The sequence below is a fragment of the Equus quagga genome, chromosome 13 (assembly GCF_021613505.1).
Source record: "Equus quagga isolate Etosha38 chromosome 13, UCLA_HA_Equagga_1.0, whole genome shotgun sequence".
Classification (NCBI taxonomy): domain Eukaryota; kingdom Metazoa; phylum Chordata; class Mammalia; order Perissodactyla; family Equidae; genus Equus; species Equus quagga.
Window position 1 is genome coordinate 4,656,551 of NC_060279.1, and position 24,960 is coordinate 4,681,510.

The following is a 24,960-nucleotide window of genomic DNA, read 5'->3' on the forward strand; positions in this document are numbered from 1 at the left end:
TCTCTAATAGGACTGTGTTTCTCTATCCTTTTCTTGATTGGATAACCTTTTCTGTTTTGACTTTCGTGTGATAGAATCACATAGAAGAGCTTTCCTCCTTTCTCCTTCCAAAGTACTTTACCTCTACCTCCAATCATAATCTCTCATGATTAGTGGGACCTCATAACCACAGAGCATCACAGCTCACAAATTATATTAGCGCCAGCTAGTTCTGCCAGCTCTGGCTTCCGGTCTTCCCGTCTCCAGCTTCTAGGTTTCAGCTGAACGGTGTTAACCATCAGTCTTCTAATTCCTGCACCTCCTTAACTCCAGCGTCCACCTTCACTCAGCATAAGCCGTGTAGACCCAGGCCTGTATCTTACAGGTTATGGCCTGAAACCGCTGCAGACCTAACCCTTCAGTCGTCCCTCCTCCCCTCTCCAGCTGTCGTGCTGCTCTCTCCAGCTGGGCCAAGCAGGCATCCCTCTCCCACCTACAGCCGGGGTCCTCCTCCCCACAGGACGGCCGCAAGCCGGGGGGCACCTGCTGCTCAGAAAAGACAGGTGGCTTTTTGGAGAGAGGAAGAACAACTCTTCAGGTGGCTCGGTAACTTCAGGCGGACAGGGCACATGTGTATCCACGTTAGGAAATGTGGTAAATCGTCAAAGGGAAGAGGAATCAGAGCTTTAGCCAAACACAGCAACTGCATGACTTCCAAATGGAAGGGTCTTCGTTTCTGGTTCTAATTAGTTATGCGACCTGCTCAAGCCATCTGACTTCTCTTGGCACCTCTTTCCTCCACTCTAAAATGGAGGTAATCGTATTTGCATCACCTATGTCCCAGGGGCTGTGCTGGGACCACACGAAACCATGGAGGTTGAAGGGCTTTACAGAATAACTGAAGAGATGAGTGGAAGCGTGTAATCCGCCATTAGTTCTTCCACTGTAACAAGCAGCGGCAGGCATCTCCTGTAGAGCGCTGTTGACAGCTGACAGGGCAGAGGCTACCGGAGGACTCGGTGGGGTCACCGACTGAGTCTTTGGCAGGAAAAGCAATAGAAGAAAATCAAAATGGTATTTGCCTACTCTGGTGCGGGATTGCAATAAGGTGGCCATGCAGGGGACAGGGCAGAGGATATATGGGAATTCAGAGCTTTCTGCTCAGTTTTGCTGGAAACCTAAAAGTACTCTAAAACTGTTGTTTAAAAAAATTTTAAATGTATTTGTCAAAGGAACTAGGGCCCCTACTTTTAGCGATTTTGCAGTTGTGGTGGTGTATGTTACAAAGGAGAGGGGCAGGCCAGACAAGCAGTCCAGGAGACAGCCGAGAGAGCATTCTACAGAGGCAGAGGGGACAAGTGCCGGCCGCGTCCATGACTGAGTGTGTGGGAGGGGGCACTTCAGTAAGTTAACGACTGGGCCTTACAGCTCACCTGCCCACTCAGAAGAAGGAATGACTTCAGTGGTGGCAGGTGAGGGGTCAGCTAAAAGTGGTGGATTTGGGGCCTTGAGGTGCTCTGAGTCTCGGTGATAGTCTGCCACCCACCCTTTGACTGTGGCTGTGGGACAGCAGAGAGAGAGAGAGCATGTTGCTGTTCATTAAACCTCTTGAAAAGCTTTGGGTTAAGAGTGTTTGTTCTGTTTCTTGGTCACACTGAGAAGGCATTTAACAATACTCCATGAAGCTAACTGTCTTGGGAGGATTTATGAAAAACGTATGGCTGGATGTACCCAGGTGACTGTGTAGACATCCCCAGCCCCCAGTTCTGCAGCAGTCAGCCCCTTCCTGCTCAGTCTCCTTCCTCTTTTTAGCCGTGGGAAGGGAGGCTGCAGATAGGGATATGGCTGCAGAAAACGGGGGTAAAGATTAAAAGGGGAGACAGCCAAGAAAGTCCACAGTTCACAAGTCCAAGTACAAATTCATAATTTCCACAGCTATACACATACCAAAAACAGGTATTTAATCAGGTGAACAAAACTATTCTAAGTACACTTTTACTGACTTATAAATACTGATTTATAATAATCCTAAACATTTTTCTTTAAAAAAAATCACCTAACAACTTCAAGTGAAATATATTTCAGGATTAGCTTGTTTTCATTTTGTTTTGAAGGTTGGTTTTTACCCACTTTTGCATCCCAGGGCCCACTGTCAGAACACAGCACAGGACTCTGTCATTTAAGTATGTCCACATCTCTGACTGACTGCCCTCTTTCCAGCCAGACAGGCTCTGTCCATTGCACCCACAGTGTGGCCCTGCCTGCCCAGCCCTCTGATCCTCTCTGGGACTGTCTTTTCCTCTGGGAGGGCTGACTCGCCTGTGATTTGTGACAGTTCAAAATGGCGGTGTCAAAAGGAAAAGCAGAAGTGGCTTCTAATTCCTATCGATACTGCTCAGGAAGAATGCTCTCTGAGGGAAATGAACACAGCTTTGTGTGTTATGTTCTTCTAAAAATAACACTGAGCAAAGCTGTGCTCTTGGTAATCGTATGCAGATCGGAGTTTGGGCTTTGAATTCTTTCCAGTGAATCCAACAGCTTTCCGTGGGCCTGCCGTTTTTTTAGGTCTGGCAAGGAGGTATTCCAGTCTCCCAAGCTCCTTGGTTCAGAGTTCTTTCTGCCTACCTGCTAAAGCCCAGCTGGCCTGTTCTCTAATTAATAACGATGACTGAACTGCCCCTTGTCCTCCTGGAGCTGCGGAGCTGGCTCCTGCCTTCTCTCACTCACACGGCCAAGATCTGACATTGGGCCCTGACTCTGGCTTAATGCACTTTGAGGCCTCGGACAACTCCCTTCACTTCTCAAGGTCTCCCTGGATTCCGTGTGTCCCCTCTCCCCAACCCCGAAGGCCAGTCTGGCTCTGCCCCCTCTTACAGTCGTAAGACAGCTGTGCTCACAGCCACCTTCCTTTGCTTCAGGGAGAGAACTGAGTCCCTTCTCCCTCCCTGGGGATTCTCTTGGGCTTCTGCATCCCCTGCGGGCAGTGGCATGGACTCCCGTCCCTGCAACTGCCTCTTCCCTCAGGATCAGAGATTATGCGAACCCAAGAGCCACAGCCATGTGGTCACTGTCATGCAGGACACAGTGTCCCTAGCACGCAGGGCACATCTCAGAAAGAGTGTCCCTTCTGGGTTGTAAGACAGGGCAAGGCTGATTTGGGACTCCATACCAGGCGCCGGGGTTCCGTCATCTTGGGCAGTCATCAGTAGAAAAGCGCATTTTTGCTCCCTCAGACCTCCTGAATTCCAAACACTCCTGAGCCTTTCCTCCGTGCATCCTCTCCATGCCTTTCCTTACCACATCCCTTCTTTCCCAAAAGATCCTCTCGTGCTGTACAGCAAACATGACCACTCCCACGGCAACAACCTTCAGCCCCTCCTATCTAGGGTAGCAGGTATCTTTGCAAGATTCTCACTTTTCGTCACGAGATCCCTGTAAAACAAGACCAATACACCCTCCCACAGTTACTGAGAAGAAACAGCAGGGCTCAGCATCAGCTCCACCTCAAGTGCTGTGCTGGGACCTTTAACCTACCTCATCAGCTATGAGAGCCCCCCCTGGATTCTGGGTCCCCACATGGGCCACACACCCTGTTTATAGTTAAGAAAACTATGACGCAGAAAGACTGAGTAACTGGCCGAGAATGCCTAGCTGGAATAAGCGGCAGCGTGGGATCTGAACAGAACGTCCCACGCCAAAGCCTGCACAGTCCCACTACATCACATGGGCACTGCTCTGAAAGGAGAGCAAGCATCCGCAAGCGTGGAACTAACGCCGAGCACACAGCAGGCACTCAAGTGTCCCAACAGGGCAGGCACACAGTAGGCACTCAATACATGCTAGTTCCCTGCCTCACCCTTTTTTGGCTACATCACCCCCACAGTTCCTTCCAGACAGGAGATAGCTGGAGCTCAAGGATGGACACTTGTCTGCCCTGTGGTCCATCCACGACACGTCTCTAATCTGCAAGGATCCCAGGGCCATCCCGTGAGAATGGAAAGATACCCACAGGGTCAGTCTGGACGGGCTGGTAAGATCTCTCGTGTCAAAGCACTCTTCCTCATTCTCCCGTCCCCCAGACCACCTTGACCCATGGCAAATACCGAGTGAGTCTCTCGGGTCGCTCAGTCCTCTGCAGAGACTCCACAGCAGCTACTTAAATGAGACGCAAAGAACATGAGCACCACGGGGCCCGCGTCTGACATTTCCTCCAGCCTGGCTACCGGGTGATTTACTTAGGACCACATGGCTGAGCAGAAGCAGGACCTGCGACCCTGAATCAGCTCACACATGTAAGCAACTAGCTGGGGGCCCTTTCAAGGGTGAGCACTGCAGTGGAGACAGGAGTTCAGAGCAAGAGCTCCGCCTTCTAGAAGCAAACAAGCCTTCAGCTTTACCCTTAGCTCCTCTCTGTCGGCAGCTGCCAGCAGCACCACAGCCACACTGCTCCCCCTAGTGTTCACGGCCCTGAACTGTAGTCTGGGTGCTTCTGGCCAGGAAAAAGGCTGGGGGTGCTGAGCTCTGTGCACTGCAGAGGCGGACCCAGTGCCTTCTGGGTCACAGTCACCCCCAAGCCTGGTCTCTGGGGCACAACACAGGGACCCTGTCAGGTGGGAATCTCGATGTAAGAAGCAGACATGGGCAACAGCCCCACACCTGCAAAACCAGGAGACACAGGATTGAGGTATGTAAGTGAACTGACTGGCCAAATGTCCTACCTGCCACTGTCAACAGGGTCCCCTCAGGAAGGCCCCAGACTGCCACCACACAGCAGCATAAAGCGACTGGGCTTGGTCTAGTGGGGGCAGCTGGGGTTTCGACCTGCACTAAGGGCAGATGTCATCAAAAATGCCTTTGGGAAACTTCAGAATGTACAGGGATTAGCTGCTCTTCCTCTCCCTGCCCACCACCTCCGTGCCCTCCTTGGCCTCCTTGCTTGCTGCTTTTGCTCAGGCTCAATCAAGGTGAATCTGAATTCCTGAATATGCAAAACATGGTTCTAGCTGCCAAACATCCTCCCAGGCTCGGCTCAAACTGTCACCTACTTCCTGAGGTACCCCTAACTCCCCCAGCTGGACACACTCACCTCCCTCTGGAGCCCACGGTTCTTCCTATAAGCATTACTTGACTTTGCTATTATTTATTAGCATCAGCATCCCCCAGGTCTCTCCCTCAATTAGAGGGAAGCACTAATGTCACTCCTCACAGAGCCCAGCGTGGTGCTCTGCACACAGCGGATGTGCAGTGTCTGGGGGATGAATAAGTGAATGGACCTCAGGAGAAAAAGGGAAACACAGTGAACCCTTTTGTGTAGTGCCATATCTCTGGGTAAGCTTAGATGAAATCTTAGTACACCCAGCTGTCTGGGATCAGCCAGTGGGGACTTTGCCTGGAGCCCAGCTTGGTGGGGACCAGGGGAAGCACTCTCCAACCCTTGCGGTCCAGGCCCGTGAGCTGCACTCAGAAAGGCCCACCCGGGGCCGTCTCAGGTCATTCCAGCCTCTGTCCACTTCTGTGCGTACCAGGTAATCAGGAATATCGTCCCTTTAGAAATAGACAAGTGCTAGGAAAAGACATATACACACAGAAAACAAAAAAATGCCCTCAGATTTAGGAATGCCACCCAGTAGTAAGAGCAGAGTCCGACCTGCACGTGTCGTCAGCAGAACCCACAGCCGCCGCTGCTCCTCTGGAAAAGCCACCTGCTCCTTCCCACTCCCATGCAGCCCCTAAACCCGTGCCCACACCCAGCTGCCTGGGATAGCTGCGGACCGCCAGGAAGGTAGCAGGCCCCCACACCTCAGGAAAGGTCTTTTGTAAACTGCAGACCAGGGGACCAGCCAACCACTGGTTTCTGCCACACAGGGAAAAGACACTGCCTCACCCGGAGCTCGCTGGACCCCAGAGCCAACACTGCAAAGGGAGCTCATTTTCTGGACTCGCTGCCTTGTAGCAGACACAGCAGGATCTCCTTGGAATCCACCCTCTGCTGAGCCCCTGGAATTCTGAAGGCAGGGAAAGTCCTGCGCCTTGTCATGTCATCGCCCAGGCTGAAGGGCAGACACAGGCAGCTCAAGAGCTTCCCAAGTCACCACAGCCACTGCTCCAAGCCCACACTTCACCGCTGATCCACTCAGGGCAGAGGGGGCCGTCCAACCACACCCGTCACATCCTGCAGCTGCACTCCCACCGCGAGGAGACCCTCCTTCACTTCCAGGTGGCTGCCATCTATGGGGACGTGCTCCAACAGACAAGCTGGACCAGCCGGGCCTGCAATGCTTCATACGCCCGTTAGAAACCACACTCAAGAGCTGAGCAAACGGTGGTCTGTGGGTCCACTTTTGTTTTCTATCTCTAACTGACAAATTCAGAGAAAAGCAAAGATCAGACTTGGAAATGATCTTGGAGACCGTTCAGTGCAACCCCCAACTCCCTTACCCCATTTTCCAGATGGCCTAGAGAGGGGACACAAAGTTCCAAATCACATGCATACAAAGAGGCGGAGAGGGCCAAGAAGCAGGTGTGGACTCCAGGCCCAGCGTTCTCCCTCTACTCTCTTCTCTGTGCTGCCCAGGGCTGGGACGATCGTAACTTGTGCACGTGGGAGTACTGCCTGCACTGGAGGCCCTGGAGGCCAGCCGTCCTAACTGGTCAAGCAAACATCACAAAACAGACTTTGTTCGACGAGGTTTTTCTCCGTGAAGGGGATGATAACATTATCTCCACATCCCGACTCTTTGGCACCACGGCCCCGTTCAGGCTTGGTGAGGCCATGGTGTGCCCTAACCAAATGAACTTTTTTTAAATTCCGGAAATGAAATCTGCACCCTCCTCCTGTCTTTTATAGTGGTTTCTCCCTTCTTTTGAAATACCAAAGAATCAGTCAATATGGAGGTGGGCAGGGGGGTCCCCATCCTCAGCAACAGCAGCCCCAGACCTGTCACCTCTGCCCAGTGGCCTGTGAGCTGCCCGTACTGGCAGCAGCAGGTGGCTCCACCAAAGGCAAGGTCATAACTGGGACTCGAGACACAGGAACTCGACCTGGGGTGCTGTGCTCCCAGGTTCTCCTCGGGCCATTTACTGTAGAAGTGACGGCCCACACAGCCTGCATCTACTGCACAGGAGCCCGGGGACGCCCCGCTTTGTCAGGAAGAAGTGCCATCCTCCAGGGCACACAGGGAAGGCTCACCTCTGGGCCTCGGACAGCGCAGGGCTGCCTCCCGGGTACAGGCTGAGGGGAAGAGGCAATGGCCCACACGGTGGGTTCCCCCCAAGCCACGTTCTCTAGTCCCCTTCCATGCCCCGCCTCCCAAAGTCACAGCCACACTCCATGCGCTTTTCTTTGTGCTTTAGATGCCTCTGGTCCCATCACTGGGACCCACAGGAATCCCACATGTGGTTGCATCACAGACACTGAAGTCACCAACTATAGACATGGTTTTCAGTGTTTTTTCTGGCGGCTGCACACCAGATGCTCTTCCTTCCCCATGCTCCCAAGGGTCCGGCACAGACGGGTGATGGGCATCCCTCTGAGGGCCAGTCCACCCTGAGGCCGTCATCTCTGTTCCGCAGCCAAAATGTTCCCTTCTTTGATGCTCTGCAGCTGGAGCCTCTGACTCACAAGAGTTCTGCTGCCTCGGCGGCCCCCGAAGCTGACCCCGGGGACGGTCCGTGCCGCCATCAAGACCCCAGGCAGAGCCTCCTCCCCAAATAAGTTGATTTTGGCTTCAGCCTCAATGGCTTTGGCCAAGCTGGCTGCGTAGCTGTCCAAGGACTTGTGCACGTCGGCTTTCACATGAAGAATAGGCTTCTTGGCAGCTTCTGAGGGAGAAGGCAGAAGAAAGGTTAGTGGAGGGGCCGGGAGCAGTGACCCCCGGGGAATATGCCTGCTGTTGCTTCAGGCCCCAAGGAGGGGAGGCCAACTGAGGTAGGGGCGTGGGTCTGAAGTCAGATTCCCTCGGCTAAAAGCCTTGGCGCCCCTGCTTCCTGCCTTGGAAATCTCCAGAGCCGGTCAACCTAACCTCCCTCCCCTGTGAAGAGAAGAGCACAGGACACCTCTGACTTCCCAGGGTTACTGTGATAGTTAAACAGTTCTTTCCAAGATACTTAGCCTTGGTCTCACCCGCAGAAAGGCTTGATAAATACTTCCTGTTAAGGATCTCCAGAATTTTACATGTTTGAAAGAGTTCTCCGGTGTCCAGCTCCGGGAGCGGTGGAGGGTCTGTGCCTGTGAACCTCCAGACCTGAGCGCCGTCTCTCTCCGCAACCTCGTCGCTCCAAGATGCCCCGGAGCCACGGAGAACCTCCACGTTGGAAGGACCATCCAGGGCTGAAGCACCCACCCAGGATTAGGCCCCCTGACGACTAGGATGAACAGAGCAGAGGGAGGCAGGCGGGTCTCTCTGTCCCACCCAGTGCCTCATTAAACCTCACTGCCTGCTTTTCTCCTGACCTTCTGGGGGAAAAATTTATCCCTCAGTCCTCTCATTTTCTGGAGAGCAGGCAACTTCCACCTGCTGTGACGAACACTCTGTCATCCCATTTCAGGGAGTTCGCAGCCAGCCATGGCGGCTGCTTCACACACAAAAAGAGGGAAAAGAGTGGAGGCACACATGGCCCCTCCCTCCCCTGCCTCACTCTTGGGACGACCCATGTGGCCTGACGGCTGCGTTGGAGGAGGCACCTTCGGAACTGCCACCCCCGCCACAGAGGCCGGGTGGGGCAAGGCTGGCCCGCTGTGGGCTGGGCAGCCTGGGGAGGGACGCATTCCTGTTTTCGCACATTATGAAGGGCTAACACATTATGAAGCCCACGAGGCGCTGCTCCAAGCTCTGTTCTTGAAGCCACTTTGTCAGTGGACTCTCTGTGACTCGCCCTCAATTCGTCTGGACTCAGGGACGAGGCGGGTAGCAGAGATAGGATTAATTATGAACCTCAAACTCTGACAGGGCCCATATTTATTTGCAAGCTCAGCACTTGTAAAGAACTTCCATGTTAAAGCCCCTGGACTCCTCCACCACCCACACCCAGCCACGTCGGTGCTGTGCTCACAGGGTGGGATCAGGGAAGAGATGCGTACATCTGTGGGCAGCCCGCCTGCTCCTTCGTCACTCTTCAATCAGCATCACTGATGGGAGACTACACTCCAAGTTCCAAGGGAAGAGGTGCTGAGGGTCGAATTCGGAACAAGTGGAAGAGAAAAAGGCAGGACTGGACTAGAGCAGACTCTTTCCTCTCGTGACTCAAGGACCTCATCAGCTTTAGGGGCAACAGACGATCGAGATGGCAGCCTCTGGCTCTGGTAAAGGAGGTGCACTCACGCACGGGCCAGTGTTTCCATTCTGCACGTGAGCAGGCTGAGGCTCGGAGAGGGCGAGTCCAGATTTATAACCACACATCATCCCTAAAGGAAAGGAACTATGGAGGGCTCACAAACTGTTTTATCCAATCAGGCAACTTCCTGAGGGAGAAGATGGGAACCAGGACCTGGGCTGTGTGTGTGTGTGTGTGAAGGCTTCGACAGCCACTGCTTGTGCAGTCTTAGATGCTGCTTGCTCTGAGAGTTGGGAGGCCTGAGGACTCAGGTGAGACTGGCAGGGCGGGGAGCAGGTGGGGGCGGGCAAAGGTGGGAGCTGTGGGGTGTTGGGAGTGGGGGCAGGGCTGAGCCAAGGAATTTTCCTAAGATCCTTTCCTTTCCCCGATGTCATCGTGAAGCACTCCGTCACAGAAACCAACCTCTGATTTGTTCCACTTCGTCCTCAAATGTCACCGAGCTCCTTCTCTTGGGTGGGCAGGTACAGTGGGAGGGAGGGTTGTCATCAGACGTGTAGTCCTCGAGCAGCATCATGTCTGTTCCTAAAGCCAAGGGCAGACTGTGCACAGATAACCGGCAACACGATGACTCGCTGCCACTTCCTTCTCAACACCCCTCGCTCAGCGCCCCTCGCATCCCTCTCCCCCAATTACTTGGACCCACACCCAGGGGCCCCTGACTGCCCTGCAGCAGCTGCCCAAGAAACCCTGTCGCCCCCCCCACTTCAGGGAGTCTGCAGCCAGCCGTCGGGGCTGCTTCAGACACAGACACACACAAAATATGGCAGTGTTATCCAGAGCGGTGCGTCACGTGCCACAACAGCACACTCAGAAGTATCAAGTCCGCCGGACCTGGTGTGGTGTGTGGGTGAGGAAGGGCGAGAAGGGCCCTATTAGAAGGAGCTTTGTGTTCTGGGCGATTCTTACAGTTTGAATTTCTATCATTGGAGTTAAAATGCACTGTGCTAAATAAACATTTAATACTTGAAAATGTAAAGTTCTTTGGGGATCAACAAAGGATTGAAAAATACCCCTAAAGAAGTGGGGAATAAAGGCAGAGAAGTCCTGTTAGAGAGCCGGGCAGAGCAGGCCGGGGAGAGAGATGGCACTGGGCGCAGGGAGGAGCTGGCTGGTGGGACCAGCCTTGCTCTGTCCCAGGCTCCGGCTTCCATGTCAGGGCCTTGGTGCTGAGGAAGTCGGGAAGAAGGGGGAGCCCGGAGCTGCTCGTGCTGTTTCAGGACCCCTGCAGTGGCCGCAGGAGCCCCCAGAAGGAGCGCTGCCCGGTGGGCCTCCAAACTGGCTGTCAAGCTTGGGTTCAAGAGCAGACAGACCCGGGGTCACCGGCGAGTTACTGATGCCCTCGGCTCTGCCCACGTCTGTGAAACGGGGACGGCAATTCCATCCAGCGCACAGAGCTGGTGTGAGGACTGGGCCGAGCATGTAAAGATGTGACACTGTGGCTGGCACACAGCAGGTGCTGTGGAATGGGAGCCATGACCAACAAGGACACGGCTAATAACCAGCGGGGCTGGACCACAGCCCGGCCTGCATGACCCCAAAGCCCACGCTCTTCCTCCTGCCTACAATGCTGTCCTCTAACTGTCCCCTTACTCCGTCTGCCTGGCCACCTCCCACTTCCTCTTCAGGGATCAGCATCACGTCCTCAGAGCAGCTTTCCTGACGCTCTTCCCCAGAGCACCTGCCAGCCAGCACTGGCGCAGCAGGGACTCCAGCTTCCCGGTGGCCGCTCCTCCGGTCACCACCTTCCCTCCACAGCAGTGTTAGTGACCGGTATTCACAACCCTCACAGTTCTCCCTTTACAGTGCCTGGGATGGACGTGTGTCCCCCCACTGGACTGAAAGCCCCGCAGGGTGGTTCCCCACTCTCTCCAGAAGCCAGGACAGTGCTGGCTAAGGCACAGGTGTGGCAGGTCAACATCTGTTGACCGAATGATGGTCGCACTGCCTCTGGATCCCTGCTGCCATCTGAGAATGGGGAAATAGGCAGGGGTCACGGAGACCCGTGTTGACTTCAAATCACAGGAGGGACTCGGCGCCAGAGAGGGCCGTGTGACCAGTGGTTCAGCCGCTGGGCTGCCAGGTGTGCGACCTTCTCAGGGAACGTGCTCCTTCCAGGGAAAGTTCTCCTTGACACAAGGCCACGTCTCGTCCCCGCGCCGGTGGCCCGAGCTCCCCGGGACAGGCTCCGGGGAGGAAACAGGTCCAGGCAGGAGCAGGTCTCCCAAGCTCCGGGCCGGCCGTGGGGATGGGGCGCTCGGAGCAAACACGTACCGCCCAGCTCGCGGCCCCGCCCGGGAGGCGCCCGGCGAGGGGGCGACCGCCAGCCCAGGGGTGGGGGACAGACGCCTGCTGCCTCAGCACTGCGGGCCCGAGCGCCTGACAGACGGCAGACGCGGCCGGCCTCTGCCCGCGAGCCTCGCCCCGGGGCCTCGCGAGGCGCCCATCACGCGCTGGGCGCGCAGGACGGCCGCGGGGCCCAGCGCTCGGAGCCGCAGGCCCGGGTCCGCACGGTCCTCTGCGGGGTTGCTGCCGGGAGGATCCGGAGGATCGGTGCTGGAGACCGAGGCAGGGGTGCAGGGCACAGAACGATGGTGATAAGGGCATCTGACCTCGGGGCCGTGCTGGAGCGGCCCCTGATACAGGGATTGCCACCCCACTTCACAAACAGGGCAAGTCGAGGGCTTAGAAGGGATGAAGACGTTCCTAAGACATCACAGGCCGTCAGGGCCAGAAAACCAGGCAGCGCGGCCCCAGGGCCTGCCCCGGCCGCCAGCGGTGATCTAACTCCAGGAGCTAGCGAACCACAATCATTTCGCATCTTAACCTTTCAAAGACCCTCCCTTAATTTCAATCTCACCACCAGCCTGTGTGGCAGAGCGAACAGGAACTGACACCCCCATTTTATAGAGGAGGAAACTGAGGCACAGAAACGCTGGAAACCCCCAGTCTTGTCTCTGCCCCCACAGGTCCTTCCCTGCATGGTGCGGACGTCCCTCCCACTGGGGAAACGCGTCGGGTGGGCGGGGGCTTACCCGAGTCCTGGGAGCAGCTGAAGCCGGTGTCCCCCGTGCTGCTGCTGTTCCCCAGGGGCTGTCCACCTGCCATGAGTGCCGTGAGGTGCGGGGACAGGCCCAGGTCTGAAAGGCAAAGCCGGCACTGACTGCACCATCCGCGTGCTGCCGAGACGGCCGGCCCCTCCCATTCCGGTGACCCCCCCCAGACCGCTCCCCGCCAGGCCTCAACCCCCACCCAGGCCTCACCCCCCACCCACCTCCTGTTCTCTCTTCTCTGTTCTCCTGCGAATTGTGCCCTCAACCCACCGAAAGATGGAAGCCCCTGGCATTCCCCACTGTGCCCCTCATTCTATCCCTGGGGAGTCAGCACTGTGACAGGTCTCACTGGGTCCCCAAAGGGGAAACTCTCATGACCATGTCAAACACCAACCAGGCGGGGGAGGGGGGGAATGTGAGGGAGACAGGCTCGGGAGCTAAACAGGGAACGTGGGCACACGATTACCTCCAGAAATCCCACTTGAACGCCAAAAAGGGACTTTAAAGAGGCTTAAACCCTAAAAGGGGGAGAGAACGTCCTTAAGCTGTACGGTGGACGGGAGGGCAACAAGACTGACCCACGAAAGAGCAGAGGTTGGCCGTGGGGGAGGCCTGGAAGGAGGCTGGTTCTCACCCAGGACCCCCAAAAGCTCAGGAACTGGAGGCCCGGGAGCCTCCGCAGGCAGGTGGCTGGACGGAAAACCTCCCTGGGAAGCGCAGTGTCCCCTCTACTGCTCTGCGCAGTCCGGGCTCTGGCAGCCAGCACCCACGCTGGCAGGAGGGGGAGGGCGGGAACCAGGCCTGGCCTGGGGACACAGGCACAGCTGAGGCACAGAGCTAACAGTGGAGCCCTGCCCCTTACCTCCCTCAGCCTGGGCTGGAGAGTGCTGAACTCTGCATCAGGGAGACCCAAGGGGCCCTCGAGAAGAGCCCTACAGCCAGCGGGAGCGGGCACCCTGCGGCACGGCCCAGCCGACCGCCCTACGTCAACGTGCCCCTGCTCCACCACCTGGACTTTCCGCTGCCCCCTTATCAACGACGAAGGAATGGCCAAGATCACTAGGCACTTATGCAAAGGCACTCGCTTGAAAGGCAGAGAGGGGGAAATAAAAAAGAAAGAAAGAGAAGCAAAAAAATGGATCTCAGAGGAGACAACACAGGGAGCTTAAGAAGACAAAAAGTTCTAACTGGGTATCCTCAGAAAGTTGAGAAAAAAATGAATCCACGAACAAAAGGGCTGGAGGCCCTGGACACCATGGAAATAACACAAAGGAGACCTTAAAAATTAACATCTGGCACAAACTCTTCCCATCTCTGGACACCTACCGTCTAGCGGATCAACGAGCCACCATAAGGGACACCCCACAGTCGCCCCAGAGAGCCTGAGACAGGCAGGACGCCATTCTTTACTTTGATCCTAATTCTTCTGAGAGTACAAGGTGACAGAACAGACACCTTGCCTTCTTCTCCGGAGCCACGGAGGACGATGGTGGCGGACGGAAGGGCAGCATCTGACAGTCAGAGCAGGCTTCGCCAGAACTTCCGTGTCATGAAATTCGGGAATCCCACTTCTGCAAGAAGACTTCCCCTTTATTGGCAGCTGGGGTGTAGAGGGCTGGGTCCAGAAAGACCCCAGAGATTAGCATCCCCCTCCAAGGGTCCTGGCCTCAGAACACGACTGTGTCTCAGCAGGAAGCCTGGCCTGGGTTGGAGGGGTCCTGTGGGGACCAGCCACTGCCAGCTGGGACGGCTGAGGCCACAGTGGCTTTGGACGCCATCTCTGAGGCTAGTCTCCAGCAGGGGGAGGAATCATTTGAGCCAGACCGATGTGGCTCAGCTAAAAAGGTCTGGAAACGGGGTGGCCGGCGGCATCTTCCTATTCTGTGTTTATCCAGCAAGAACCACTGCAGAATGGGCGCTGTTCCCCTGAGTTTTTCCACATGAAACAACATATCCACTGGGCTGAGCCCAATCCAACCCCTTTTACGAACTTTTTTTAAAAGGCACAAAGTGACAGGCTCAGGGCCCAGGTCAGAAGCCCGGGGCGGCCAGAAGAGTCACTAGCGCCCGTTAGAGGCTAAAAGAACAGGAGCAGTTCTGAGGGGAAACAGGCACTTCGAAGTAACCAAGAGCTATGTGGCACCAGGAAAGGGATTTGGAAAAGCAAGGCAGGAAAATCCAGAGGCTCCAGAGTTGCCTTCCCTCCCTCCAGCCCGGACCTCTCAGAGGCGGCCCTGAGCCGGGCATTTCCTCTGAGTAAATACGAGTCGGTGTCTGCTTCCCCAGAAGATAACTGGAGAGGTTCTGTCCCCACTTCCACGCACTGCACGCATCAGGCAAGAGCAGCGTGGGAGAGGCTGCCCTCCCACGGTGCCCAGGCCGCCATGCAAGCCCGGGGTGGGCCATGCCGGGGCCCTGCTCTGGCTGCAGCCGGGGGAAGAGGTGCTCCAACAGCTGCCTGCTGTTCTCCTGAAGGCCCCTCTGTGCTCTGACCGCCTATAGCCACCTGTCAGCTCTGGATTTGCAGCTGGGCATCCTAAGCCCAATTGCTGGCATTGAGCTCATCTCTCAGCACCAGAAGTCAATGTCCACTCCAGGGCTAACCTGTCCACCACGAGGTGGCACTAACTGGCAACCTCCAGGTAGCCCGGAAATCTAAATTCCTAGGGGAGTCCCGTGGGAATCTGCTAAGCAGACCTCACAAGCAGAAGGATTTTGGTGGCTGGCACCCCAGGGAAAACCTAACCTTTTGCACTTCTTCAGTTTGGGGCTAAGAGAATGAGAAAATCAAAATCCATTGATTATGACTGAAATCTGCGTATGAAATAAACATGACAATGTATTTACAAACCTGGCATCCCAGGGTCAGCCGGGAGGCTCAGGATTTTTGCAGAATGCCTCTGCGTCTTTGCTCATAAGCACTGTTAGGAAAGTTTGTAATTCCATGTACCGATTCCTTTGGTTACAACTTTCCAGGTGCTCATGCAAATGGACAGGAACAAAACCAAGACAGGGCCTCCAGGTCATTTCTTGCTGGCTTTGGAACAGATCTTATCCTCTTTCTTCCCTGGTGCTAACACTAGAGCACATGCACTCTCTGGGGCTGAGGGAGGTGGCCTGGAAGCAGGCTGCGAAGAGAAAGCTGATTTGGGTTTAGGAGTTTGCTGCAGATCCAAGTCATGCCCACAGAGGGCGCTAGACCAGCGTCTGGTGCACCGGCTCAGCCAGAGGATCTGGGGACGGGAAGTGAGGCTAGGGTTCTCCCTCCAGATCAGAAAGACAGTCGGCATTCCTGCCATGGACAGGGCAGGGTGTGGGGCTGGGTGGTCACTGCATTCTGCTCTGTTTCCAAGACTCTTACTGATGCTATGGCCTCCTGCGATTAGGACCTTTGGGGACGAGACAACAGGGACCCTCCAGCTCCCACTCCTGGGGAAGACCAACAACTCAGAACCCATCATCCCACGTGCTCTTCAACCCAAAAACATCCCACCAGACTGCTTTGCCCTCAATGAGGAGGAGACCGCCAGCTGCCTTGGACTTGCCGACCCAACCACAGCTGGTGTTTTCTGCCTGTTCTCACAGCCTCATGAACTCTTCTAGGATAATCGCCAGTGACTTACAGGGAAAATCTTGGCCCAAAAAGTAGATGTTTCTTTTTATTCTATCTACTCTCTCCTCCTCCATTCTCTTTCCTCATTTTTCTTCCTTCCTCATTCTTAACTTCATCAGAATAGAAAACATTTAGAATTTTTTGCCTAGAAGATAAGTGATTTTACAAAATATGAACAAATAAGTTAATCAGTGAAACGAAACCAAACCCTGAATGTACTCCTGGCTCACAAGTCATACTTGGAAACATGGTTGGGGGGGTGGGGGACATTTCACTGGTTAAAATACTGGGGTACAGAGAGATTTTTTTTCTCCTATAGCCAAAATAAAAAGTCCCAGAATTCTCAAGAAGTAACACTCCATCAGTCCATGAAATAAATCAGTGATGCTGGTTGGTTTAATTGCCACATGGAAAATATCTCCTATCATCACCACCACTGAGTATTCATGATAATTAAGAGTGGTTATTTCTTTCTACCCTCTTGAGAGGGAAGGTGGAAGACCTCTCTACTTCATGAAGAGGAAACATTAATACGAGTGGTTTCAGTTGCCCAAAGTCATCCAGCAAGAGATGAGAGCTGCAGTCTGAACTGGCTCTTCCCATAAATATGATCTGCTAAGTGCCCTCAAAATCTCTCTTCCAATGGCTCAGCCAGGTTATGGTCTCCCTCAAACAGGACCCTAAAAATCGAGCTCCTTCCTCATGAGAACAACACAGCAACAACTGCCGGAGGCAAGATCCACCTAGGCAGGCTAAAGACAGCGGGTGAAGGTTGAGGGGGAAATGGGATGGCTGCATTGCCTCAGAGCATCTCCTCTGTCGTATTTATTAACTACAGTGGGAAAAAATAGCGACTCTACAGGGGAGAAACCTGGCAGACACCAGCATAACTGTATGGACTAAAGCTCTGCGTCCCCCTAAATTCACACATTGAAGCCCTAACCCCCAATGTTTTGGTATTGAGAGGCGGGTCCTTTGGGAGGCCATTAGGTTAGATGACGTCATGAGGGTGGGGTCCTCATAAGAAGAGACCAGACAGCTTGCTCTCTCCCATCCTCACTGGCCCCCACCATGTGAGGACACAGCAAAACAACAGTCAAGAAGGGGGCCCGCACCAGAACCCAACCACGCTGGCTCCCTAAGCTCAGACTTCCAGCCTCTTGAACCGTGAGAAATAAATGTCTGTTGTTTATGCCACCCATCCATGGTGTTTCGTTATTGCACCTGAGCAGACTTAACCAAGAGGCCAAGGCTAACGTTAACTAGTAATAAGACACACTGACATCGGTGCCCCTGACAAGATCACCCCACAGCATTCCTGCCAAAGACATGTCACTTGATTCTAATCTTGAGATCACACGAGCTAAACAGAAACTGAGGGGTGTTCTACAAAATCACTGACCAGTACTCTACCCAAGTGTCAACGTCATGGAAGACAAGGAAAGAACAAAGACTGTCAAAGATTGTCAAAGACTGAAGATGACAAAGGGAGACATGATGACTGAATACAACGTGCAATCTGGAACTGGATCTTGGAACAGAAAAAGGACGTTAATGGAAAAACGGGTGAGACCCGGATCAAGTCTGTAGTTAACAGCACTGCCCTGATGTCACTGTCTTGGGTTTGATAACTGTGGTTAGACAAGATGTTAACACTAGGAGAAACTGGGTGGCTGGGAATTCTCTGTCTTGTTTTTCCAACTCTTCTCTAAGTTGAAAATTATTTCAAAATAAAAAGGTCTTAAAAAACCTATCCCTGATTAGAGTAATTCTTCTGGGTCTCATCAGAGGTGATGGGATTGTCTGCAGAAACTTGTTAGCTCAGAAATCAATTACAGATGGAGGAGCAGCTTTATATATATACAAGATACTGACATTTCAATGGGGGTGGAGGTTTGGCATTGACACTTCCTGAATCACCAGGGACCATATGAGGAAACCACTAACCTGTGATGAAAGGCCCAAGGAGGAGTATCTTCAGGGATGAGCAGCTGAGAAGGGGAGGGAGCGCTCTACAGAGGACTCTGCTTTAAAGGACACAGAAAGGAAAGGATCGGCCAGGAGGAGAAGGCAGCCTGCTCCAACGCTTGGGTTCTTTATCTCAAGGCCAGTGGGCCATGGCTGCAGTGACAGAAAATGGATTTTTGAACTCTGGTGTCCCCTGCCTTGAGCAGTTAAGCTCGAGAAAGCTGCCTGAGACTCACAGTGGACACTCTGGAATGTTCCTTCCCCAAAGGAAACCTGTGCTGTGAGCCTTGAGGCCGTAGTCAGTCTGAGACGTCACCCATCAACACACCAGAGCATCTAAGAGGACCATAGGCCACACCTGCCTGAGGCTTGGCAGCCCTTTGCCAACAAGTCCCCAAGTTACCTGTGATCCTGTTGGAAATGCTGAAGAGCCTGGAAGTCCTCTGCCGCTGCACAAACGGCTCCCGGTAGTACCGGTCCCCAAAGCACATGCCCAGCAGTTCCTTGCGAACCGTCTTGTTCCAGAGTCCATAGATGAGGGGGTGGCAAATGGCGCTGGTAAAGGACAGCCACGTGGCCCAGGTCTCCAGGGTCGGGGAGACATAGTTCTTCCCCCAGAGGGCCTCCGAGGTAATGACAACCATATAGGGCCCCCAGGTGACCATGAAGGCACCAATGACCACCAGGATGGTGATGAGGGCTTTGCACTGGTTGGCCGAATAGACCACACCCTGAAAGGCGTTCCTCCTGCTGCCTGAAGAGGAGGTGGAGGTGCTGGAGTTCTTCCTCCCATTCCTCTGGGCGTCCTCCTCCACGATGACCACGGTGCCACAGTGCACCTTGCGTGCCTTGACCCTGGCCACCCGGAAGATGAAGCCATAGCACACCAGCATGACCAGAAAGGGGAACAGGGCACACCAGATCTGCCAGAAGGCCGTATAGCCAGGCTCCCGATGCCACGCAGCCACACACATCCACTTGAACTCATCAAACTCCACCGATGACCAACCAAATAGAGGCGGCAGGCAGCCGATGAGGGAGTGAAGCCAGATGTAGACCAGCGCCATCACAGCTCGGTTCCCCGTGATCTTCATGGGGTACACCATGGGGTACAGGACAGCATAGTAGCTAGAAATAGCATGGAGGGAAGTGAGAGAGAGATCAAAAACAGAGAAAACATACGAGGATGGGCAACCACTGCTTTCCTAGGCAGGGAGCTCTGTGGAATTTCTCTCACCCAACCCAGCCATGGGGCAAATGCTTCTGAAGGGAGCATCTTCTCCCAGCTCCTCCCAGACGTGTGCCGTGTCACACAGCTCTGTGGGGCTCTTTATCAGTGAAGACCTGGATGCCAGGAAGAACACAGGCTCAGGTGGTCCTGTTTCCAAGTCACCATGCCAGAGCTCATCCATACGTGGGGGTGCAGCCAGTCTTGAGGCATCTACAGGAGTCCCGACAGATCAGGCATCAAGCCTGGCCACGTCTGTGTGGCTGACATTAATTCATTTAGATCAGTTTTCGGAGGGTCATTAAAACCCAGAATAGTATCTAAGGATTACAGGGTTCATTCAGTGAACATTTGCTGAAGGCCGGCTGGTGCCGAGTGCTGTGCTATGCGCTGGAAATATGGGTGAGAAGACGGGGGAGGGGACACATAAGCAGAGTATGAGAGTCTGGAGCAGAGGAGCTGTATTTAATCCTCACAGCCCTGTCTGCAGGGTGGGTATTATCAACATCCTTATTTTAGAGATGAGGACACCAAAGCAGAGAAAGGATCAATAACTTGCCCCAGGTAAGGGGAAGAAACAGATACACACCCAGGCACTCTGACCTACAGTCCCCAACGCAGATGCCAGCAATTCCTTCACACTATCTTGTCCGGAGTCCACAGACCAGGGATGGTTCCTAATCCCTGCTCTGTTGGGAAGGAGCGAGGTTTGGAGAGCTGCTGATTCAACCTGGCGGGGCCCCGGATCCACACTGCAGGGTCAGGGCGGGCCTCCTGGGGGAGAGGCACGCAAACCCAGCTCCCAAAAGATCAGAGGCACTGGCCCGGGAGCAGCCGAGGCAGAAAGGCAGCCTTGGCGAGGCATGGAGATGTCAGTGAGCGGCGCCTCAGAGGGGAAGCTGCCCGGAGCTCCCGTGGCCCGGCGTGGAGAGCAGGTGGAGCGGGGAGATGAGAGGCCACAGGGCCAGGGGCCAGGCCGTGCTGAGCCTTGTCATCCAGATAAGGACTGACCCTTTAACTGGAATGGGTCATGGGGTTAAAAGTACACCAGCATCCTCCCCATCCAGATGTTTTATCCAAGGGAAGTACTGTTTAATGAATAGGATTCCCCGTGAGGACAGCGCATGGAAGGGACAGAGGTGGCCACACCAATGCTGCCTGGTACAGGCAGGACGTCAGGAAATGACTGTGGCTACAAGTCTCACACATCACCCGTGAAACACCCTTCTCCACCAGGACCATCCTGAGTCACCCCTGGGCACCAGCAGCTCAAGGAAGGGGCCACTGCCCGACTGCCACCTGCTGCCTAGGCCGACTCTCACTGGGGGCTGCCTCCTCAGTCCGTACCCCTCATGAAGGGTCTTTGAGGTGAGCCTAGGGCTGCTGCTCTCGAGCTGGGAGCCCTGGCCAAGATCTCACTTGGAAACACAGCATTTTGGGTTGTGGGGCCTGAGGAGAGGAACTCGCTGTGATCATGGGGTGGGGTACAGAATCACCACGGGGGACTCAGCTACAGCAATGGCTGTCTTATGCAGGCATCTGGGTTGGCATCTCACAAAGGCCGTGCAGCCCAGCAAAAGCGGCATGCCTGTGGAGCTGGACTTCCTGGGTGTGGGGCAGGGGGCTTGCTGTCTACTCGCTGTGTGACCTTGGGGAGCTGATTTAACTCTCAGAGCTTCTGTTCCTTCATCCGGAAATGGGAATGTCAGAACCTCTGGCACAGGTCTACTCCGAGGACAGAAGGGCCTGGAGCGAGGGAAAGGCCTGGATGGTGCCCCTGTTACATAGCAGTGGGGGCAGAGCACAGTCCTTGCCTGTCCACCGACCTTTCCCCCTTCCTTCTTGGGGATGGAATCCCATCTTGCTCGTGCTCCTGCAAAACTGCCATGACCACAGGGGACCCAGCCCTTCTGAGTCCCAGAGGATAAATCAGGCCCTTCTGGGGGTCTCCTACCCTTTCCCAGGTGACCAGCTGAGACACTGACCTGTGTGACATCATCCAGGCAAATGAAATGTGAGGGGAGTTTGCTAGGATGGGATGGGGGAGCACTTCCGGAAAGTTTCCTTCACTTTTAAAAAGAACTTGAGATTTCTACTTTTCTCTGTCCCTCTAAAAAGCGTGCAGGCCCTCTGACCTGAAGACACCTCAGGGGGACAGCACCGCTGGGCGTAGGAGGCCAGGCCTGGGGAATGTCAACGGCCTCTGGCTCCTTGACCAACCCTGTTCTGGCAGTCATAAAAATAATGATGATTAATGTGCTGTCCTCTGCAACATATCCTTCTGGCTATCCTCAACACCCCGCTATTATGATTTCACGGAAGACTTCTCCTTTCTGTAACAAATGCTATGTTCGTACATCGCTCGCTGACTAAGGCCCTGAGTGGGAGCAATTGGAGTGTAAGGCCATCTCTCCCGGCTGAGTCCTGAGTCCCAGCAGGACAGCGGGCAGGGGCAGCGCTGGACCCCGAGGGGTCAGTCTCCTAGAGTCAGAAGAACCTCCATGTATATCCACACTCACCAGAGGTTATTGTGGTTTGGGGAGGGTGGTAAAATTTATATACAATAAAATGCATAAATCTATACCTCTATCAAGATACAGAACACTCCCACATGTGACCACGCAAAAAAATGGATTTCATAGATTTGAAATTTCAGTTTTTTAAACTTATGCCTCACTTAGACGGAGTCACAGGTTCAAAGGAAAATACAGAACAAAGGCAACCCCCGCCCCGGCAGGAGACGCAGGCCAACATGGAGGGTTCCTTTGTTCTCCACGCTTTCAGCTGTCTTCTGAAGCTCTCGATCTTTTCTCTAAAAACTCACGTTTGGACAGGAGCCCAAACACAACCCTTGGTCTCAAAAGAGGCTTTCATGACGTCACGTGCGACTGAAAAGTTGTCATGCACACAGGGGCTCCGACGCTCAGCTCTCCTGCCAGGAGACCCACCACTTTGATAACGACTCGTTTTTAATAAGATGGCTTCACTAAAACCACAAACAAAATTGAAGCCAACCACCCCTTCATCGGGGGGAGCACTGTCATTTACGCTGAACATTCTCCTAATAGCACCAGCAATTTCCCTCACTATAACTAACTATCCCATGGTTCTAGCTACTTCTATTTATTAAAATATTATTTTTAAAGCTGGAGTTTCACCCACCCCAGTGTGGAATGAAAACATAACAAATATTTTCAACAGACCTGGAGCCCTGGCAGTTTCAAAGCTAAGCTACAGGTGACCACGCAGCAGACTTATTCACAGTGACATTCTTGCTGTGTGGAACGACGTTCCCCACTGGACCTATTTCCACGTGGTTGAGGATACTGACATTTCAATGGCAAATCTCGCTCCACTCAGCTCTTCTGTTTATTCTCTGCCTCTGCTCTCTCTTCATGGAGAAGAGTCCATCTTGTATTGGCTACAAGATGGACTCTTCTGGCTCATCTGCCAACCGCTTTGACGGATTTCATCCCATTGGGGACGATCTGTCCCCCTCGGGACATGTGGCAATGTCTGGAGACACTGTGGGTTGGCACAATGGGGAGGCACTACTGGGACCTAGTGAGTAGATGCCAGGGATGCTGCAACACATCCGACAGGGCACAGGACCACTCCTCACAACAAAGATCCAGCCTCAACGTCAGGAGTGCTGCGGCTGAGAAACCCTGAGCTAAACTAACTGTTGTTGGATTGGACTGACAGCTGACTGCGCAATGATCAAGGGCCCAGCCCTCAGCGTCTCAGCACCAGGCAAGTTACTCACCAGCCACGTGGCCTTGGGTGAGTCCACCAAACCTCACTTTGCTCATCTGTCACGTGGGGCTCACAGGGTTGTCAGGAGGATTAGCTGGGATAAGCGTTTATTAACAGCACGGAGCAGTGCTGGGCAAGTGACCAGCACAGAGCTCCTTTTAGCGGAGACCATGACCACTGCCCTTGCTCCTCTCCACGTCTTTCTTACTAACGTCCCATCTCTCTCCTCCACTCCCACGCTCTCGGTACTCCTCTCTCCTCACTCACCTGTCACTACTGTCCTCTCCTCCCTCTCTCTCCCTCTTTCCCTGCCTCCTCCACTTCCCTCCGTCTCTGTCTCTGTCACTTGCTCTCATTCACACACACATGAGTTGCATCTCTAGGTTTCCAACATAGAGAGCAAATACGTGACCTCCAAAATTACTAACATCCAGTAAAATTAATTTACTGAAATTAAGAAGGCAGAGGAAGGAGCACACAAAGACCCAGTCAAACCGTGGTCATTTATACGAACATGATCAAGTTAACTGGTCCAGTCAATTTGTATTTTTACGCCACATGAATGACCAAGAAGAGAAAACAAACTGCATCTGCCATGAAATTATTTGAGGATACCAAATTTCACAGCGGTTTGCATATTAGTCCTAAAGATCTGGCCAGAGCACTGTGAATCCGTCTTGTTGTGCTTGCAGGCGGAAATGAACTACTGTCCAAAGATAACCAGGCCTCGAGACGTGTCCTCGTCACAGTGAGGTGGAAGTCCTTTCTCCACTCATGGCTCGTCACTGGTGGCCCTGGGGCCGACCCGTGGGGCCTGGGGTGCCCGGACTAAAGCCCCAGTGGGCTGAGTGTGGGCCAACTTGTTCGCACGTGTCACCTCTGCCAGAGCCATTTCCACTGGCCTCCAGGTGCATTAGCACAAACGCTGTGCGTCTTTGCCACGTGGTCCTGCTCCCTCCTCTGCGGTCTCACAGTACCTTAAACATACCGGCACCATGTACGCATCACACGATCCTGAAACTATCTGTTCACGTGTCCACCTCCCCTACACTGCGAATTCCTCAGCACTTTACTCATCTTACTCAGCTGTGTGATCCCAGCACCAGCCACCGTGCCAGGCACACATGAGGTGCTCACTAATTGTGTATCAAACGAATAAATGGAGGCTGCTCCTTCAGTCAGAAGGGCCCCTTCCACCTTTTCCATGCCTGTATGACCCTGCTCACTGTTAGGACTTGGCTCAAATGCCCCTTTCCCCCGAAGCACTCCCAGCCCCGCCGTGAGAAGCAGCGAGTGGAGAGGCAGCGCGGGTATGTCCGCTCTGTGCTCACGTCACACACAGGGCAGCCTCTGGCACGAAACTGTAAGCTCCTGGTGGGCAGGGCCGTGTCCTGCTCATGTCGTATCCTACCACCCGAGGATTCAGCACAGGGCCTTTCATAGAACAGACATCCCATAAATATTCCCGGCAGGAAAGAATAAGGCACTGAAAGAGGTGAACCCTCGCTGGGACGGTGCGTTTTGGTGGCATGGTTTGAGGATTTGTCATGCTCTCTGGCGAAAAATCTCACCCTCGCTTATCTAGACCCCAGATGCAAGCAAGCCATCCACAGCCTCCCAGAGCTACGATGGCAGACAGCGGGCACTGTCTCCCGAGCATCCTGCCACAGACAGCTCTGCGAGAGGCGCTCGAAAATCAACTCCCCAGCCCCGCTCTCAGCTGTGCGTCCCCACTGCACGTTCCACAGGACCCAGGGCCCAGGAAGGGGCGTACAAAAATTAGTGATTTAAAAAACAATAGTGAGATCCTATTCCTCCCGACTGCCAACAAACTTGCAATTTTTTTTAGTGTTACCTAATCAGTCTTGAAAGGACGCTAATACACGGTTCTGCAGCAAAAGTCCGTACGGCCTTCTGAAGGGCAAGCAGCCTGTTACACATCAAGAAGCTTGAAAGCGTGTTCACGCTTACTGAAAACACAACTCCACAAACATCCATGCTCCTCCAAAGTGCTGTATCTGACAGCAGGCCGA

General features: G+C 54.0%; 1 protein-coding gene across 5 annotated transcripts in view; it reads right to left on the reverse strand.

Moving 5' to 3' along the window:
• Window positions 1–74: 74 nt before the first annotated feature.
• The window catches only part of GPR161 (G protein-coupled receptor 161), a 52,553-nt gene continuing 27,667 nt past the window's right edge, over window positions 75–24,960 (reverse strand). For 3 of the 5 annotated variants that reach the window (XM_046681519.1, XM_046681520.1, XM_046681518.1), the window contains 4 exons: window positions 18,347–19,071; window positions 12,345–12,449; window positions 9,715–9,834; window positions 75–7,800 (listed from right to left, as the gene is read on the reverse strand). In XM_046681519.1, the coding sequence (XP_046537475.1) occupies window positions 7,535–7,800; window positions 9,715–9,834; window positions 12,345–12,449; window positions 18,347–19,071 (1,216 nt within the window). In that variant the 3' untranslated portion in view covers window positions 75–7,534. Of the gene's footprint in view, window positions 7,801–9,030; window positions 9,383–9,714; window positions 9,835–12,344; window positions 12,450–18,346; window positions 19,072–24,960 lie in introns of all 5 variants that reach the window. The other 2 variants (XR_006891495.1, XR_006891494.1) reach the window with 2 other exon arrangements.